This window comes from Athene cunicularia, assembly GCF_003259725.1.
Source record: "Athene cunicularia isolate RWA chromosome 4 unlocalized genomic scaffold, athCun1 chr4_part2, whole genome shotgun sequence".
Taxonomy (NCBI): Eukaryota; Metazoa; Chordata; class Aves; order Strigiformes; family Strigidae; genus Athene; species Athene cunicularia.
The window spans coordinates 33,216,709-33,236,591 of NW_020799099.1; the positions used below are offsets into that span (position 1 = coordinate 33,216,709).

General features: G+C 44.9%; 1 protein-coding gene across 1 annotated transcript; it reads left to right on the forward strand.

Moving 5' to 3' along the window:
- Positions 1–3,658: 3,658 nt before the first annotated feature.
- Positions 3,659–17,179, forward strand: LOC113479713 (glycerol-3-phosphate acyltransferase 3). Its single transcript, XM_026847971.1, has 12 exons — positions 3,659–3,676; positions 3,786–3,858; positions 8,981–9,251; positions 9,745–9,819; positions 10,353–10,442; positions 10,667–10,760; positions 11,165–11,280; positions 12,803–12,858; positions 13,307–13,392; positions 14,575–14,703; positions 15,174–15,253; positions 16,062–17,179. Exons 1-12 carry the CDS (start codon positions 3,659–3,661, stop codon positions 16,186–16,188), a joined length of 1,215 nt encoding a protein of 404 aa, XP_026703772.1. The 3' UTR covers positions 16,189–17,179.
- The last annotated feature ends 2,704 nt before the right edge of the window (positions 17,180–19,883 follow it).

The window sequence follows — 19,883 nt, forward strand, 5'->3', positions numbered from 1 at the left end:
CCCCCCCCCCCCCAGTTCCCCAGGTGGGGTACTGCAGCTTTCTGGAGTAAGATGAACCTGTGGACCAAAGGCTCTTTCTTCCTGCTTTCGAATCAGGAATGTACTTTTGTGAACAGGGCAGATAAATGCATCTAGGCAGTAGGAACTTCCTTGGGTTACATGACTGCACTTTGTGTCAGCTTTGGGAAGAGTCCACTGCTTCCCCTGCATAGCCAAGTGTCGAAAATACTGCAGTACAGTAAGGATGTTGCAAGCTTTTTTGAGCATGTCTCAGTGGCTTGTGCTGAGGCTCAAACTCTTTGATGCTGTCTAGCATGAACTTATAACATAAGGAGACCTTATGTGTCAGAATTAAAGGGAAGGCAGGGGTCTGCTACAGGCCACCCGACCAGGAAGACTGAGTGGATGAGGCTCTCTATAGACACACAGGAGAAGCCTCTTTGTTCACAAGCCATGGGCCTCCTGGGGGACCCTGGTATCTGTTGGAAGGACATTGCTGCAGTGCTCAAGCAATCCAGGAGGTTCCTGGAATGAGTTGATGAAGACTTCCTTCTCCAAGTGATAGGGGAGCCAATGAGGAGAGGTGCTGAGCTGGACCTTGTTCTCACCAACAAGGAGGGGCTGGTGGGGAGCGTGAAGCTCAAAGGCAGCCTTGACTGCAGTGACCATGAAATGGGGGAGTTCAAGATCTGTAGGGCAGCAAGCTCACCACTCTGGTCTTCAGGGATCTTCAGTCAGTCTTCACAGCTGACTTTGGCCTCTTCAGGGATCTGCTTGACAGGGTAAAGAGGGGATTAGGCCCTGGGAATAAGAGAGGCCCAAGAAAGCTGGTTAAAATTCAAGGATCAGCTCCTCCAAGCTCAGGAGTGATGCATCCCAACAAAGAGAAAGTCAGGTAAGACTGCCAGGAGGCCTGCATTCATGAACAAGGAGCTCCTGGACAAGCTCAAACACAGAAAGGAAGCCTGTAGAGGGTAGAAGCAAGGACAGGTAGTCTGGGAGGAGTATAGAGAAGCTGTCTGGGTAGCCAGGGATCAGGTTAGAAAGGCCAAAGCCCTGATAGAATTAAATCTGTCCAGGGAAGTCAAGGGCAACAAAACCCCTTTTTACAGGTACATTGGAGATAAAAGACTAGGGAAAATGTGGGTGCTCTCTGGAAGGAAAAGGGAGATGTGGTTACCCGGGTGTGGAGAAGAATGAGGTACTTAAAAAAATTTTTTTGCCTCAGTCTTCACCAGCAAGGGCTCCAGCCACACTGTCCAAGTCGCAGAAGGTGAAGGTAGGGACTGGGAGAAGGAAGAACCACCCACTGTAGGAGAAGATCAGATTTGAGACCTTCTAAGGAACCTGAAGGTGCACATCCATGTGACCATCCATGGGTCCTGAAGGAACTGACGGATGAAGTGGCCAAGCCACCAGTCCATCATATTTGAGAAGTCATGTCAGTCTGGTGAAGTTCCTGCTGGCTGGAAAAGAGGAAGCATAACCAACCCTCTTTTTAACAAGGGAAATAAAAGGGACCCAGGGAACTGCAGGCTGTTCAGTCTCACCTCTGTGCCCAGCAAGATCATGGAGCAGATCCTCCTGGAAATTATGCTAGGGCACATGGAAAATAAGGAGGTGATTGGTTGGTGACAGCCAACATGGCTTCACTAAGGGCCTGATGAATTTGGTGGCCTGCTACGACAGGGTTACTGGTGGACTAGGTTGTAATTACCTGTTTTAGAGTATTTGGAGGGTAAAAACTTACTTTCTCAGCTAGCGTATATGGCTGAGTCCCATTAGCCAAGTATGTTCCAACTCTTCAGTGTGATAAGTGGCTGACTTGCTTACAGAGATTTTAATTTGTTGAATATAGTGGTTCAAGTCCGATCACAGAATGATTGTGTCAGTGTATTTGCTGGTCTTTGTGTACCCCCAAATCAATTTAGTAGAAAAAGAAAATGTAGAAATGGAGGTATTGTGAGTAGTTTTTGCCTTGAATTCTGTTTCATTTTGGTGTTTTCTAGATCTTTTATAGCCCTAGTGCTGCCAAGGGTGATGTGTAGCTGTAAAGTACTGAGTTACTTCTACAGGTTAAATTAGTTCTTGGAACAGCTATTGCCTTAGCAGCAGCAGGACTGAGAAAAACAAGTAAATTCATTGGCAGAGTATATTGTGATTCAGCAAGGCCCGATACTGTAAGCAGTCCTGTCCGTTCCTGTGGAGTTATGTGGTGGAGATGATCTTCATGGGTCAGGATGCTGACTCTTCAGAAGGGAACTGCATCCCCAAATGCCTCGCAGCTCTGTTGGAGGTGGAAACTGCATGGTTTGTTGGTCTGGGTCCTTTCTGTGCAGACCAGCAAGGACCATCTGTATGCTGTTTAAAAAAAAAAAAAAAAAAAAAAAAAGAGTATGCCTTTGGTACTGCTTGTTACGGTTTGAACAGGAAAATGTCCTGATCTTTTGATATGAGCTCATTGCTTCCAGGTCACCTGTCTTTATAACAGCATTCCTAGAAACAGGATTAAGTCTCGTGGGGGAGGAAATAATGTGTGTAACGGGGAGCCACACAGTCCTCTTTGGCTGAGCTCTCCATCCTTCTGCAAAGCTGCCACATAGGGAAAGGAAGGATCCAGGCTATAGGGGTTACTCTGTCATCACAGGCAGGCTTTGGGGCAGCCAAGGACTTGTAGTTGTTAACCCAATAGAAATGAGTTGAGATGTAGGAGGAAGAGGGGCTGTTTAAAAGCACTGTGTGGTACTGAGTCAGCTGGAGGTGAAGAAAGCTTTTTGGCCTAAAAACAGGTTAAACTGGCTCCAGCATCATCAGGGCTGGAGATGAGAGGAGGTCTCCTGACACCCCTGTGGTTCTGCCACAGTGATTTGCAGGGAGCAGGGTTGTGGGGAGGCTTTGACACTTGGAGATTGGAGCTTACTTTATCACCTACTTCAATCTCCTTCTCCCAGCCCACCCACTAGAAGAGGACAGGTTAACCCTGGTGAGCTGGCAGCCCTTCCCAAGGACAGGGAAAGGGGCTCTGCAGCTGTACACTAGAGCTGGTGTATTGACCTGTTTCTCTGCTGCTCAGAGTTCTAAAATGCCAAGAAATGAGCAAGTTGCAGAATCAAGGGAAATTTTCATTTTTGTTGAGCTTGGAAAAAAATCATGGGTGCGATCCTCTTTAGACTGAGACCAAACTTAAATAAGACTAACCATGGCTGCGAGTGCTGTTTTGGTTTTTAGCAGTTAGCTGTGTGCAGGCCTCAGTTTGACTTAACCCAGTTAGGACTGTGTCTTTTCCTTTCAGTATGGTGAAACTCCTCTAAAAGAAGACAAGCTGAGCTGCCGTGTGTCTGTTGGCTCTGTGAGCACATGCCGTGTGCTCGGGGGCTGTTGTCTAGCTCAACTTGTGGAGCTTCCCGTGCAGCCATGGCTCTGTGGCTGGTGTGCAAGTAGAAAGGCAGACTGAGGCCCATCAGGCTCGGGGGGGGGGACTGTGTGTCTGAACTGCAGCTGAAACACCTGTGAAGCACCGAGTCAGCTCTCCAAAGATTGGCAAGCAGAGCTGTGAAGTACTTGCCAGCACTGAGTGGGGTTTTTTTATTATTAAATACACTGAGGCAGTGTTTCTCAGAGGAGCTGTGTGTGGATTTGTGGACACATCTCTGAGAGGATGGATGGTGATTACCTGGTAAAAATATTATTTGAAAATCACAACCTGATTTAACTGTTGCTTTTTTAGGTGACTTTTTTTCAAGTTGTTACCACATTTGTGAAATTGGTTTTTTTTCTCTCCACAGTGGGCCACCATACGGATAGAAAAAGGTGTCAAAAAGCCACAGCCACAGATGCTAAAGACTCCTGCTGCTAATGGTGAGAGCTTGGGGTAAAATCAAATTGTTAAGACTGATATTCTAAAGTAGGAGAACTGAATCCCTTCAAATGGAGAAGGTAGATGTATGTGTGAGAGAACTGAAGAAGAGGTGGGCTGGTTACAAGCAAACTGTTACGTTGACTGGTTTTGCAATGCTACTGGCACAAGAACGGTTCCTGCAGAATGAAATGCGTCTTTTACTGGCTTGTACTGAATGATTGAAAAATCAGGGGATGAGGAAATGAAGGGTATGCAATAACACTAAGTTTAGCAAAGCAAAGTAGAGCTTAAGATGGAGACTGTCCTCTGTTGAGGGAGATTTTTGAGATACGCTATGAGCTTGATTTTTGCCTTGAAAGCTGGCTTCAGGTTGCTTTGCAGGGCTGCTGGCCAGCTATCTCAGTCCTACCATCATCAGAGTACACGTGATCTCAGAGGAGATCTGAATGTTTAGGGGACAGCACTTTTCCTTCCCAAGCTCTGTGCTTGGTCTGTTATAGGACTGCTGGGTGGAAACATGTGGTGTTTCATGCCCTGGAGTTAGCTGTGTTTGCTAGACAAACTTCTTAAATCATATCTGTAGAAAGGCAACTGAAGAGTTGCTTCATATTTCTTCCTTTAGCCTAATTTTGAAACTAGTTCTTTTACTGTATCTTAACCCCTACACTGTGTGTGCTGTGCTAGGCTGTACTAGGTCAGAGTTGGCTGTAAGGCTTCGGAGTTGTAAGTGCAGGGAGCAGTCTGAAGGTGTACCAGAAATAGGAGAAGGCTGCACAAGGCATTGCAGCCAGTTTTCTGGTTCTTGGTTTTCTCCTGGTCCCTGACTCCTCAGTACTTGATTTTCAGTGTCAGCATTTTCTGTGTGCTCCTTCATTAGGCAGCACAGCTGGAAACAGGACCAGCTTGCCAGTTAGTAGACAAGTCAATTGTTTCCTGATTTTACAAATTGGCTCATATGAACATGATACAGTATATAGCACTGAACTACTGTGTTTTGTCTCCAAAGGAATATTTTTATCAAAACACTGGTTTGTACTACCTGCAGGCCAGGCATGACACAGGCTCTGATGGCAGCAGAACTGACTGTTGGTTAACACTTGTAATAATAAACAGGAGCTACTCTACAGCAGCTCTTAAAAACAGGTTAAAGTTTGTCTTAATTGCTGACTTGAAAGTGGCTGAAAAAAAAGTACGTCCTGTATCACTCACCAGTGTCCTGAAAGTTGTGGGGTGGTTTATTTGGGGTGAGGGGAAAGCAAGGTGAGTGATCCTTCCAAATAATATCAGTGCCCTGCTATCTGTGTTTCACACATTGTCAGTGATGCAGTCAGATACCCTTTTTCTTCCTGTGAGTGTGATAGTATCCCATGGTGTCACGGGTCAGTGACAGGGCAAGAGGTTCAACTCTGCTGCTTTAGCCATGCAGTAGGTGCTCTTCTTAGACATCTGATTGTTCTGGCATGTAGGTTTTTTTTCTTCTCTAGAAAAGAAAGGTAAAGGAAGAGGGGACTCAGCTAGTAGATTATGCTCTGAGCTATGTTTCCATAAACCTACAAGTGCCTGTTCCCCCTGTATGTGTAACTAATGTGTATAGTTCTAATACGTGCTGTAGTTCAGAACCTGGGCTGATCTGAGGGCATTCCACTCTGGAGTATTCAGTGATAGTAAAATGGTCTCTGCAGAGCCCTCTGGGTATCCCAAGAGCAGGATTCCCATTTCAGTGACCGGGGACCTGTCCTCTGGGCTCATGCAGAGAAATAAGTGGAGATCAGCTCAAGATCTCATCAGCTATGATGAGAAGTTGCCACTCTGTCTTTCAAGAACTGGGCCCTCATTATAAGAAAGACATTGAGGTGCTGGAGGATGTTAAAAAAGAACAATGAAGCTGCTGAAGGCTCGAGAGAACAAGTCCTGTGAGGAGCAGCTGAGGGAACAGGGGAAGAGGAGGCTGTGGGGAGACCTATTGTTCTCTACAGCTACCTGGAAGGAGGTTGGAGTGAGGGCAAGTGATAAGACAAGAGAGCACAGCTTCAAGTAGTGCCAGGGGAGGCTTAGAGTCAATATTAGGAAAAATTTCTTCACCAAAAGGGATATCAGGTGTTGGCACAGGCTGCACAGGGGAGTGGCTGAGTCACCATCCCTGGAGGTATAGATGTGATACCTGGGGACATGGTTTAGTGGTGGACTTGACAGTGTTACGTTTATGGCTGGACTCCATCTTAAAGGTCTTTTCCAACCTGAATGACTATATAATGACTCTAGGTAATCCATATAGGTGATTGTATGCAGGCCGTGTTCAGGTGGTTTTATGGATGGGGACACACAATCACATTGGCCGCCCGAAGCAGACTCTTAATGTCCTTTTTATATTTGAAATGAAAATTAAAACCTTTCCCTGTTGTAGGTGGCTCTTAGTGCAGTAAGCTGGAGTCTAACTATTCCTTACTTGAGAAGGTATGGGGAGCAGGGGAGATGTGGAGTCTGCAGTGCCAAGCTGGGCTCTGTATATTGCTTTTGAGAGCTTTTTAAGCATAGGTCTGAGTTGTGATTAGGACTCTGGGTTCCTGTACGTGGATGAAAGTACTCGAGGGCTGGGACAGGTGTAGCCCTAACACTGCAGTAGATAAGCTGGTGTTCCATGAGGTGACAGAACATGGACAGGTGGAGAGGCCCAATTGCATTATGCGATATTTACTGAGGGAGGAGAAATTCTTGGTGATAATGAGTTATGGAGTAGCTGATTAAAACAGGGTAAAGGTTAAGTGTCTGTGTGTGTACACATATGTGTGTTAAGTGCTGAAGGAGAATGTGTAGCACCTCTTCTATCTCTTCTGAGCATCCAGTCTTCAGTAGGAGTTGGGTCAGGACAGGAGGGAGCATTGCAGGTGTATGTGCAAGGGCAAGTTTGCCTGTTCCCAGGCAGAGGAAAAATTGTCCTCCCTGAAGGCCTTAAAATCCAGTGTCCCTCAACATGAGAGACAAGAGTGTGACTGAGGAGACACCACCTTTCTCTGCAGTACCAAACCCAGTGTATTTCACATCTGTTGCCAGTGCAGCCAGTGCCCCTGCATTGGTGGTGTGATAAGGAACAGTCCCAAGAAAAATGCTGGCTGGTGTAGCTGCTGTGTGGGGAATTACCTGGTGCTGTCACCTGTCCTGCTGTGTTAGAGGGCAGCATGGTTATGTGCTGTGCCTGGCGGTAGCTCTTGGCTCAGCAGATGCTTGGAGGCCAGGTGTCTGTCTCATTGCAGAGAGGCCAGTTCTCAGCGCTTGGTGGGGGTGTTGGCTGTGTCAGAAGGCTGGCCTCTTCAAGTTGTTGGGTTTAAAAACCACAAAAATGCTGTTAAGTCAGAGTTTGGAAAGTGACATCTACTAAAAGAAAGGCTTATGTAAATAATATGACTGTAAGGGGATAGTGTAAAATTTGAGCCTGGTGTAATTAGCTGACTGAGTGTGTGAGCTCGAAGACTTGGGGGTCGTGCTGAGACACTGAGTAATGCAGCAGCTATGGTGTTTTTTGGTTGAGTGATGTTTGCTGTACTGCTGCATAGTGCTACCTTTTAGCTGTCTTTGGCAAACTCAACTCTACCCATAGCCAAGGGATTAAAGGCCATTAAATGTTACTTCTTATTACAAGATCAGCTGAACAGCATGTGTTTTAATTCTGGTCATAATATGTTCAGGTGCTGCTGAGGTCTTGGCTCAGAATAGCTTGTGCCAGGGCTGCCAGGCAGCTTGTGCGTGGGGTGTCCTGTGACAAGGACAGCGTGGGCTGGTGAGGCAAGAGGCAACAGCCACACTCTCTGGGCTGTGCCAGCAGTGAGGGAAACTCGAACCCTGGGCTGGTTTCAGTCAGGCTGTTGGAGCCAGGCTCACCAGCTGCTTGGATAAGGAGGAATCATTCCCTGTTCTCTGGGAACCGGAGAGAGGAGTGGTACTGGTGCGATGGCTGCTGCACAGTGTCTTGGCTGTGAGCTGTCTCCCACCCCAGCAGCAGCTTGGAGCAGACAGGTTGGGCTCACTCACCTGCAGTCCTGGATGTTTCACAGCTTGGAGCTTTAATGGACTGACAGAGAGAAAAAACACAAACTAGGTCCGGGTTTAAAATGCAACACAAGTGTAGTCCATTGTGGGAAATGCTTGATGTGGTTCATGTGTGTATAATTTAGATCTTGACGGGTGTTTGGGTGTGCCATATTAATGGTTTATATATATAGCCTAGCAATAGAACAGTGCACTGAGGTGGTCCACTGTTGGAATTGCAAGTCATGGCTGTCAAGTTTGGAGCCAAGGTGCTAATGGGTTTTGTTGCAGTGTGACATCTCTCCTGCATGTTGTTCTCAGTGATTTGTGGGACTTGTATCTTGGTGGGAGGGAATATTTGGCTATTTGTGCTGCAGCTCTGAACTCTTCAGGTTTCTTTTCTATTGCCAGGCATTATGTGGGCAGAGTTCAACTGAAACACAGCTGTTAGTGACAAACTAAATTATAGCAAGGTACCTCTAGGCATAAGTTATTCTGACTTTCTGTTTTTTGGAGGGTTTTTATTTGCTTCAAACTAAAAAAATAGCGTGGTCCTGTCTACTTATAGAAAGGAAGTGTGTTGTGAAGCGAGGGAGATGTTCGGTTCAAAGCAGGTCTGTGTGCAGATGTTGGGTAGCTGTGGTGCTCTGGGAGCGTGTCTCAGCTGAATGTGGCTGTGGGGAACCAGAATGTCTGACAAGAGACAGGCCTGGGGGCAGGGAAGCCACCATGGAGGAGACTGAATGCCCTTAAATACTCACAGCACCAGGAGAAGAGAATGGGAAGGCCAGAGGCTTGGTTTCCATAAGATGGTCTTGGGGTAAAGTTGCTAAGTGGGATGGTGGGAAAAGGCTTGCTGCCTTGCTTCACCTTCAGCAGGCAACATAATGTGATATATTTGCTGCTCGAGGTGTTTGTGAGGAAGAGGAGCTAGAACTGGCTTACTGAAGAGTATGCTGTGTTCAGCTGCCCATCTGATCCTGCTGTCACAGGACAGTAAATTTGTCTTGTCTTGTAATGCAGAGCAGTGAGTGATTTGGAGGGTGATTGTTACTGTGTAGAATTATTTCTTCTTACAGTTACTCTCTCATTCCCCAGGTATCATTGAAAGAGATGAAACGCCTATGGAGAAAGAAATTGCACGTCTGCATCGAGTGAACTTTGAATTCTCTGACATATTCTACTTCTGCAGAAAAGGGTTCGAGGCTATTGTGGAAGATGAAGTCACCCAGAGGTTTTCCTCTGAAGAGCTGGTGTCCTGGAATCTCCTCACAAGGACTAATGTCAACTTCCACTACATCAGCCTGAGGCTGAGCATCGTGTGGGGCATCGGGGTTATAGTGCGGTACTGCTTCCTCCTGCCTCTGCGGTAAGCTCGTGGGTGCTGAGGGATTTTGTCAGCCTGGGAACACATAAATACATGTTTTCTTGAGAAATGGCATCTCAGCTTTTTTAACCCAAAAGCATCATTAGCAGATAGAGAAGATGAACCCACCTGAACTCTCCTTTGAATGCTTAAGAAGCCATTCAGAGCACTTTTATCTTGCCATTTACTAGGGAGAGAATGTTAGAGCCCGTGGGTCATCTTTCCTGTGAATGCTTCCCCAAAATCATCCATAATGTCAACATAAGTGTAAGCTGGGTGAGCTGTAATGCTCCCTGACACTACATGCACTGAGGTATCTGAATCTGCTGCTTTGGCTAGACCATGATTTTGAACATGTCAGGGAATTACTGTTAGAGAACTGGATACATGAAGTATCTGAGGAATAACTGAATTCCTGCAATCCTTTTCCATTTTAAAGGGAAAAGTGAATTAAAATGAGCAAAACTACTTATCTTGATGTCTCTCTTATCTGTAGCTTTACTCTTGCTGCCATTGGGATTACCTCAATGATTGTGGGGACAACAATGGTAGGACAGCTGCCAAACAGCAGGTAGGTGCTGCCTGTGGTGTGTGCGGAATGAACTTGCCAAGTTACATCAGTGCAAGCTGCTCGAGGTTAGGACTGGACAGATTTTTACAGGTGGTAGACTACTGATAGACCACTACACCCACAAACTTGTGGTGTTGCTTTTTAGTGGCATTTGGAACTTGGACTGAGGTTGGCTTCTTGCCAGGCTTGGCAAGTGAAGCTGGTGGTTTCTGATGGGCTCCTCTTGCTGTCATGAGAGACTTGGAGGGAGCGTGGTAAGGGAGAACAGTGCCGGTATAAAAAAAATAACCAGTGAGGAGATGACAGCCTTGCCTGGGTCAGCGGGAGCGAGGGTATGACATGTCTTGGCTGAGCTGCTGTAGAGAGTGAGTGGTAGAGCTGGGAATATCCCTCTGTACTCTGGTAGAGCTCTGGAATATCCCAGAGTACCAGGAAAGTTTCAGCCCTGAGTTGTGTTGAGTAGGCTGAGGATTATTGTGTGTGTGTGTCTAGCTGCTTTCCAGGATGCTCCAAATGCCTGTTCTTTCTTTCAGTGTGAAAAACTATCTGAGTGAAGTGGTCCACCTCACATGCTCCCGCATCCTTGTCAGAGCTCTGTCTGGTACTATCCACTACCATAACAAGTGAGTGAGCTGGTGTTACCATAACAGAAGTGTGTGTGTGTGTGTGTGTGTGTGTGTACTTCTGTGTGTGCGAGTTGCCCCTTTTGAAATGGTGCAGCGCTCTCCTGACCTGCAGGTTAATGTAACACTAGATGCTGAGCCACCTGACAGCTTTGTGAAACTGCTGCGTGTCATGTGGTGATGAGTGTGCTAGTAGTCTAACAAAAAAAAAAATGTAATTTCAGGGAAAACAAACCTCAGAAAGGAGGAATCTGTGTTGCCAACCACACATCACCAATAGATGCAATCATTTTGACCAACGATGGATGCTATGCAATGGTAAGAGGGGATCTGTGGCGACCACAGCTGAGGGAGAGATTGTGGGGTATTGGTTGTGGAGTTCAGTGTTTAATTTTCACAGGAGAGAGAGTAGCTTGAGCACCAGTCAGTGGGGAAGAGTGTGAACTGTGTAGAAGTTGGTCTCCAAGTTCCATGCTGGTGAGGTGGTCCTGGCAGTGTCAGTGCTAGGTGCTCCATCTGGTGAAACACTTGAGATCATCTTCCACACATGCATCTAGATCCTTCCAAGGGAATGCATCTTAATAGCTTTTATGGACACTGCCCAATCCTGGTTTGCAGTCTCCAGTGTTTCTGTTTGGGGTTTTTTTTGGGGGGGTGGGGGGATGCAGAAGAGGAACTTCTCATTTTTTCAGGTGTCTCATATGCTCCCCTTGGGCTCGCAGGTTGGCCAGGTTCACGGTGGACTAATGGGAGTTATTCAGAGAGCTGCAGTCAAGGCCTGTCCTCACGTCTGGTTTGAACGCTCGGAAATGAAAGATCGCCTTCTAGTGACCAAAAGGTGAGGGGTGGGCTGGGACAGGGGATGGCAGTGCTGCTCTGACTCTAGTAACTACTAGTGCCTGAGAGCCATGGTCGGGTATCTAATCCCCGAAGAGGCATGGAACAATCAAAGACCCAGATAAGGAGTTAAAGCTTTGGAAAGGCAGAAGCCTGAGAAGCTGATGAGGTTGCTGTGGGAGACAGGGAACTTGGAACCTTGGGCCCTTGAGAGGGCAAAAGGCTGACTGTCTCCTAGCAGGAGCTGTATCTAGTTATTCCAAATGATGACTGCTGCTTATCAGTGCTGATCACAGGGTTGTGAGTTATCTGTAACTCCATGTTACTGTAGGCTGGGATGATTCAGGGCATTGCAAATTCAGTGGTTGGACTGGATGATCTTCAAGGTCTCTTCCAACCTAGATGGTTGTGTGATTCTGTGAAATGGGGGTAGATGTAGGTAGGAGTGGAAGCAATCGCTGTAGTAGTGGCTCAGCAGGAGTGAGTTGGAGGGGTTGTGTGCAGTACACGGGATCGTTCAGAATGATCCAGATAGGCCTGATTGAGGGGGCTTGGGAACAGTAGACTGCAGGCAAAATGTCATCTTCCCAGGTCCCCAAGGAAGGCTTGACAAGTCTATGAAGGGTGAAAGGGTTCAGAGCAGAGGCTCTAAGGTCTGGATTGCAGCAGACTGCCACAAAACATCTCGTTTGGGTAGCCATCAGCATCATAGCTAGTGTGATGGATTTAGATAACACATTTTGAAAGGATGTGAAGATAGTTCAAATTCTGAGACTTTCTGCTGAAGAGAAAGTCCATTTTTTCCATCAGTATTTCTGTGATGTGAACTGTCTTCACTTCATTCAAAATTATGAGCCACTAGAAATAACAAGCTTTGCTCATTTGTATGAGGGGCAAGAAATGTACCTAGCTACAACAGTGAGCTGTGTACGAGGGCAGTTCTCTGCAGAAGGTCACCGAAGCCATACCCATTTGGTATGTGTAGTACAGCGAGATAAATTCTTCCTGATTTTTAAAGAACTTCCAGGTTAATTTTGACAGGTGAACTTCACCACCTCACTGGCCTCTGCAGCAGGACAGCTTTGCCACTTGTTACTCAAATTCTGTGAGCTGTAAGCATTTAGGAGTTGTCCTTTTTAAGAAATCTGCTGTTAAGTAAGCAGAGCCTGGATGGACCACTGCACAAGGTTTTTGTGTAGGTAATTTCTTGCAGGTTGAGTTGATCAGAGTTAATTGAACTGACTTAATGACATATATTTGTTAGCTTCCCTGACAGTCATTAATAAAATAATACAGAGGAAAGAAAACAGGATGTTGTCTCAGTGTAATGCACCAGGGGCCTAAGGGATGGCTTGCACAAAGCTTCAGGTTTATCAAACAGAAAAGCAAGTACAAATTAGTTTACAGTAAAAGGCTTTGGTTTTAAACAAATCTGTTATTTGTGAATATATTTCTAATGCATCTGTCTGGCTAAAGAAGAGTGGAAAGGAGCTGGTGTTTAAGCTTTGGTTGTGCTTCCACAGACTCAGGGAACATGTGGCGGATAAAAGCAAGCTCCCGATCTTAATTTTTCCAGAAGGTAAGCTGAATTTTCCTTATTTCCACTCAGTGTAGATGTTATCCCTGTTCTCTTTTCATGGCTTCTGGTACTCAAATGTATCTTTACCTCCTCAGGCTTAGTATTTTATGAGGGCACTCTTATTTTTCATCTTTAATGTGAGATTAGATGAAAACAACACAATGCTGTTGGGTCTCCTGGCAGAAGCTGTAAGCATAAGAGTGGGAAGATGGTTTGTTTTGCCCTGTGAATATTTCACCATCCTACAGATTTAACCTCAGCCTTGTGCTTCTTGTCTTACACGTTCTGACTTCAGTCAGTCATGAGACAAAGAATGAAAGCAAGCAGGGAGGAGATGCTTAAGGGCCTGCATTTGCTCATGAGCTTAAGATCTGTATCTTGATGTAGCGTTGCTACTGAAATGTGGTAGGTTGTGTGGAGTAATGACTTTAGTTTCTCTTCTGGACAGGCACCTGCATCAACAATACATCTGTGATGATGTTCAAGAAGGGGAGCTTTGAAATAGGAGGGACAATCTATCCTGTTGCGATCAAAGTAAGTGGAAATAGCTGGCTATTGAAAGTTTGGGTTCTGTTTTTTGCCAGGGTGGTAGGGAGCTGTCTCAGTACAACTGCTAATGAAAGCACAGTGGCTCTGGCAATTGGCTCCATGCTGCAGATGACTCCTGGAGAATAGGTGGCTGAAAGGAGAAAGTGAAGGCCTTCAGCCTGTGGAGCCTGGCTGGGGTCAGCCTGGTGGGGTCAGTTTCTTCCTCCAGAGAGCTGGAAGGAAGGGAGATCCAGCTAGTCCTTCCCAGCACTAAAGGGAAGAGAATCTGATGCAGTTGGAAGCAGACTTGGCTGTTCTGGCTGTTTGGGTGACACTGCTGCTGGTCCTGTTGTGCAATCACAAGCAGTGCTAATAAGCACAGGCTGATTGTTTTCTGAGCAAACATGTCAGTAGTGAATTTTCTTACTCTGGCACATGACTGAGAGCATCCACCTTGGATCTGAGACAGGCTCTGGTGGTCTGTGGGGAAAGGTTTTTATCCCTTGTGTTCAAGGGAGAAACAGAATGACCAGATATGGGTATCTCTAGGTTTGCTTTATTAATAACTCGGGGTTGGGCCAAGGCCGCAGAGAACAGCCAGTGTCGAAGGACTCGTGCAGTTTCTATACTGCTCCGAAATCTCTTACCCAAGTCCAAAGTCTTTGTAAGCTTCCACTCAACCTTTTTAGTTCTTGATTCTCATCACTTATCATTTACTATAATCCCCTGTCTCAGCCAAATTCTTCTCTTCTGGTTCCAATACTTGTTTCATTTTCAGGGTCATCTTTTCAGGTCATCTTCTTCATCTTCCTTCCACTCATTTTCATCTCACACAATTCTGACAAAGACTTCAAGATGTTCTATTAAAAGCTTGGGTAGAGCAAGCAGTTTCTACGTGTTAAATTCTATTAATCTAGCAAAACCCCTGTGTTTAGTCAATTCATCATCCTTTGTTAAAACTGTCTTTCTAGGATTAGCTTGATGGGGTTTTAAGCCAGCCTTGGGCAGAGACTATACAAGCAGCAGGCTGAGAACACTTCTCAGGCCTGTGGAGCAGTGTTCCTGTTACCTTGGTAATATCACAAGGTAGTCCTGAACACATTCCACTAGGCCTTAAAAATCTATTTCAAACACACCAGAGGTTGTGCTTAAAATTCTTCTACAACTTTGATTTATGACCCCTTGCAGTATGATCCTCAGTTTGGAGATGCCTTCTGGAACAGCAGCAAATACAACATTGTGAGCTATCTGCTGCGAATAATGACCAGCTGGGCCATTGTCTGCAACGTCTGGTATATGCCACCAATGGTTAGAAAGGTAAGCTAGCATTTGGTTAACTGATCACTCTTTAAGAGCTTGACTGTGTCTGTTAGTGCCTCTCTTTACTCCCCCCCCAAAACACCTCCCCACCCCATGTCTCCAAATCAGAGTTTTATACTGGAGTTTTGTTAATGTTGACTTTGTGTGATTTGACTTAGCTTTTTCTGATGGTACCATCAGCAGAGCATCAAATATGCAAAGGATAGCAGCAAATACAGTGCTGTTCACAGTAACCACGCTGTTAATGTTCCATCTTGTTGGGAGAAACACTTTCCCCTAATTTCAAACACTTTAGTGGAAGAATGAGCGAAATGACTGTCATATTGGAACATCAGATTGTGTTGGCATGATAAGGGGTGGATCGTTTGGCAGTGAGCTAATTTGATGAGGCGGCAGATGAAAAGTGTTATGGAAGTCTGTTTCAAATTTGCTTCTCTCTGATTATGTTGGGTTCCTGACCCTTGAAGGAAGGCGAAGATGCAGTTCAGTTTGCCAACAGAGTGAGGTCAGCCATTGCTCGCCAAGGAGGACTGACTGAACTTCCCTGGTGAGTGGTGCCATCCTTGGGAAACTTGGTGGACTGTTCGTTGTTAGTTTGAGATGTGCTTCCTCCCTTAGCTTTGTGTCACATAACATTCAACTTTATTCCACTCAGGAGACAATGAGGGAGTAACTTCACATGCACATATGTGGAAGTACAAATAAAAAAGGTGCATAAAGTCTGTGGAGCATGTAGCTCTCATGCAGTGAGTTTTGCCTAAAGGCTTGATGCTTTTGAAGAAGGGCCCCTTCACAGTTATTTCTCATGTTGAGATTAAGGAGCAGAAGTGAAGTTACTTGGCAAAGCTGACGAACAACAGAAAATAAAACACAGGGCTTGAGAAAGTCGGAGCAGAAAGCCTCATGTCCTGCCTCAGTAGGTAGCAGCATAATGTCTAGATGTCATAGGACTGTATGAAACAAACTTGAGAGCAAGATCCTGATGAAGAGAACGGTTCAGTTATGAGGCCCAGCTGGCTCTCTGAGTGATGCAAGGCAAGAAACAACTATGGTGTTGCAGAAGACTGACTCCCTCTACAGTCTAGGGAAATAGCATCCCAGATTGGCAAAGATCTCTATGGTAGGTGCAACCTGTTGCCTACATGAGTAGGCTGCTTTAATGGGCTAAACTCAAAATTTGGACTGTGTAAGCATTAAACATGCTTAAACTTTGGTGTTCTAGAAGTTTTGAAGAAAAGCATTAATAATCTTAGGTTAAGACTCTAGAGTTGAGTAAGATAATACAGTACGTAGTTTTTAACAGCAGTGGTAACAATCATGATGGGTTGCTATTTTTTTCTCTTGCTTTGTTCTAGGGATGGAGGTCTGAAACGAGCAAAAGTCAAAGATACTTTCAAAGAAGAACAGCAGAAAAACTACAGCAAGATGCTAGTAAGAAATGGATCAATAGGAAGTCTGTCTACAGGAACAGAGTCAGACTAAGGGGTGGTTCTTGAAAAATAATTTTGCACAACCAGCCTTAGCAGGAATAATGTTTTGTAATTTAAAAAAACCCCAAACACAAAAACTGGAGCAGCAAAACCCCTCCTCGTGTGTATGTGTATTCTGTGTGTGGCTGGTGCAGAGCCTGCCAAGGGCAGGGTCTCTGTATCACCTTTCCTCTTCGCTCTTCTTGCTCCATGCCCCCTCCCCACCTGTGTGTGGTGGTGCACGGCAGCTCCTGGTATTCTCTAGCTGAGTGTGTGGAGGGACAGAAGGCCAAAAGCACCAGAAGCTTGTCAGGATGGAGTACACTGAACAGATGCTGTCAGGACACTGCTTGTCAAGATACCTCTCATTTATGGTACTCAGAAGCTTTAAACATAACAAAATTTTGTCTTTTTTTCCTGTTGCTCAGAGACTTTAAGTTGTAGATGATTTAACATGTTTTAGGGTGTTGTCAGAGCTGTAAGGTTGTCTCTCTAGGTTAACTTGCACCTGGATGTGCGAGGGGGCAATGGAAGCAAGGGCCACAGAGCCTTGAGGATGGGCAAGGAGCTGCCCTGCCAAAAGCACAGTTCATGGACCATGAGGAATGTGGTGGCCTTATAACATGGTATTGCCTTTATTGAGAACTGGTGCCTGAGGGAAGATGAGGGGCAAGTCCTCAATCTCCCTGTCCACTGCTACTCTCAAGATGACTTGCCTGAGATCTGGAGCTGTAAAGGTAAGATACAGTGAGCAGCTGAATAATGTAGCTGTGATAGGTGGATTTTTATGAAGTGGAAGACCACCCTTCTGCAAAAATCACTGCTAATGGCTTAAAGATCTCAAGAGAGCCACTCCAGAAACACACTTTGTGTTGGTCTGGGCTAGCAATAGCCATAAACCTAGGATCCCTCAGTCACCTGTGATACAAGATGTGGCATGTTCAAATCTGCAATATATTGCTGTCTGAATATAAAGAAAAATAAATTCTATATTTCTAATGGGTTTGTGTGGCATTTATACTCTTCCCTCAATGTGTGTGTAAATAAAACAGTTATACTTCCTGAAAACTTAAACTTAGTGTTATGGGAACCTCAGTCACTGGTGCAAGTGTAGTTGAACTCTTACCCAATTTCTAACCTGACTCTTCCTTTTTTTTTTTTTTCTCCTCGTACTCTAAGGAACTTTTACTTTCTAAGTGTGGGAGTGGCTCATCACACACTGAACTTGAAATTACAACATGAAGTCACATCAGGGAGACTTAACTACTGAATTTACAGTTAACTGGAAAGCACCTCTAAGCTGCTAAATTTGTAACAAGCTGAGTTCATTTATAAGTAGTCCTTTCTCCTAGCAAAGAAATTTTCACTTCAATGCTGAAAAAAAAAAAAATTACTATTCCACAGCCAATAATCAAAGTTTAACAACTGTCTCCCAAAAAAGGGTTTCCTGATGTGTTTTTCATTGTCCCTTGATCCATGCGCTTACACAAGAACAAATATATATATTCAGTGAATATTATGTAGGCATGCATCATATTGTACTCTGCCTTGGAAATCTGCTCGTGAAGCCTGTTGGAGGTGTGTGACCTTGGAAAAAAACGTTGGGAAGGGAGTCTTAGAGAAATGTTTTTGGGTTAACATGACAGGCCTTTGAGTACAAAATTGTTTATATGAAGAGGGCTAGAGTGGCAGGATGAGTGAGACCCAGCAAAGGCTTACGCTTAATGTGAACCTAGTTCAACTTTGAACTGAGTTACAGCAGTATTAAGATGAACTTGTCATGCAAGATCTGGGCTAATGAATGTGTTTGTCATAATTTATGGATATTGGCTGTGAGCATGAGCTTTCCTGGGTTGCAGTTGTGGTAGGAAGCTGTGTAAGGATGACTTAACTTCTTAAAAACACACCTGCATGTCTGCGCATGCATGTGAACATAAAATACAATTTAGGTAACATTTAAAAATCTATTATGTATAAATATTGGGGTGTGTGTATAACCATATATATAAAATTTTTCTTCTAAGGTATAGCTTGTGCTGTAGTCCTCTGTAGATGGAACAGGAATTGGTTTGGTGAAGGCTTAAATAAGTGGTTCCTACGAGAATCTTCCCAGTCTGTGGGCTGATGTCCCTCTGCTTTCTTCCTGCTTTTGGTCATCCATAATTGAACTGTGGTGGTTTTTGAAACCTTAACCGTGGTCACTAGGATGCCCTCTTAGGTGCAGCTTTATATAGCAGCAGGATTGTGAGTCTGGGGAGAAGTGCCAAAGACTGCAGTTTGCTTCTTGCTTAGGGCAAAGCTAGGTTGGAAGACAAGAAGCCCTGCTAAGGAGGATGATGACAGTAAAGCAGTACAAGGATGTTGTAATGAAATGTTTTTTTGGCAAGCCAAAGACTTTTTTAGAATCTGTGACTTCAACAGATTTACAAATAGCCTCTCCTGAACTCAGTGTTAAACAAAATCTGCATTATCTTGGAGAGAACTTATCAAGAAAACATGTAGATTAGCTAAACGAGTGGCACCCAGGACTGCATGAGTATATTGCTATGGCGTGAGAAGAGGCATCATTTACTCAGCTGTTAATTGCTGCGAGAGTGGAGAAGATACAGGTGAATGAATGAGCTGATGAGGTTTCTTGAACCTGCAGTTGCTCACACATCTTTACCAACAAAACATTGCCCTGCATGATAGGTTTTTGGCACTATCCCTAGACTTCTCATACCTGCCTAGAAATGTTGTGTTCAGAGAGGCTGTGTGAGCAGTGGTGACTACCAAGAGATGGTTCTGGACCATATCCTGGGTTGGTTACAGACATGAGAGCCACATCCAAGTGGCTTGGAAATGAGTCTGCTAACTTTGGAGGAGTATATTACAGGGCAGTGACGTGTACCACAACAGCTGACAGCAGGACAGTGAATAGAAGGGATCGCTTGGCTCAAGGCCAGTTAAGTGGCCCTCTTCTTTCTACTGCCTTTGGAAAGCTTTTAGTGCATTTTTTTTCCTTTTCCCCTGACAGATCTGGGAAGTGGTGCTGTGAAATTTGGTTGGATGGGTAGAGACAGCTCAAGAAATCTGTGCGGCAGTTGAAATCTTAGTTCCTTGTGCTGGGCACGTAGAGCACTGATTCTTATTCAAGGACCTATGTACCTAATATTTAGATTTAGAGGAAGATCTTTGAGTTTAGAGAAGGGGTGGCTCCTTTCAAGCTCTAACAGAACATGTATGTTCCTCACTGGCTTTGGACATAAAAACCAGCTAGTTGGGTTTCATTGATGATGGAATCAAATTCAAATGACCTTAATTATTCCTCTGTTGCTGAACTCTACAGACTGTTTCTTCCTTGACACAGTGGGTATAGCCAAGGGTTCTGTTTCTATCCTGGTAAGTTGCTCTGCCTCTGATACATGAGACACATGCAGGGTATCATTATACAAAGCTCATGCTTGACATGGAGACTAATGAAAATACTCAAATCTAGAGTCCTTGGAAATTCGACATTAAAAAATCTCGGTATTGACTCTGGAAGCTCCTGGGCCCGAATCTAAATTATGTTTTGTCCTGAGATTTAAGGTAGTTAAAAACATCCCTGTCCTCTCTGCTACTGAACAGCTTGATAGAGGTTTCTGGTTAAGCTTTAGGTCTTCCTACCTTCCTCTCCCCCACTGTTTAGCTGATACAACTTGTAGAAGACATTAAGCTGGCAAATGT

Excerpts from the sequence above, each read along its gene's own strand:
- LOC113479713 (XM_026847971.1), top strand. Across the intron at positions 9,252-9,744 it reads TGCTTCCTCCTGCCTCTGCG|CTTTACTCTTGCTGCCATTG; the intron begins GTAAGCTCGTGG and ends TCTTATCTGTAG. Across the intron at positions 10,443-10,666 it reads ACTATCCACTACCATAACAA|GGAAAACAAACCTCAGAAAG; the intron begins GTGAGTGAGCTG and ends ATGTAATTTCAG.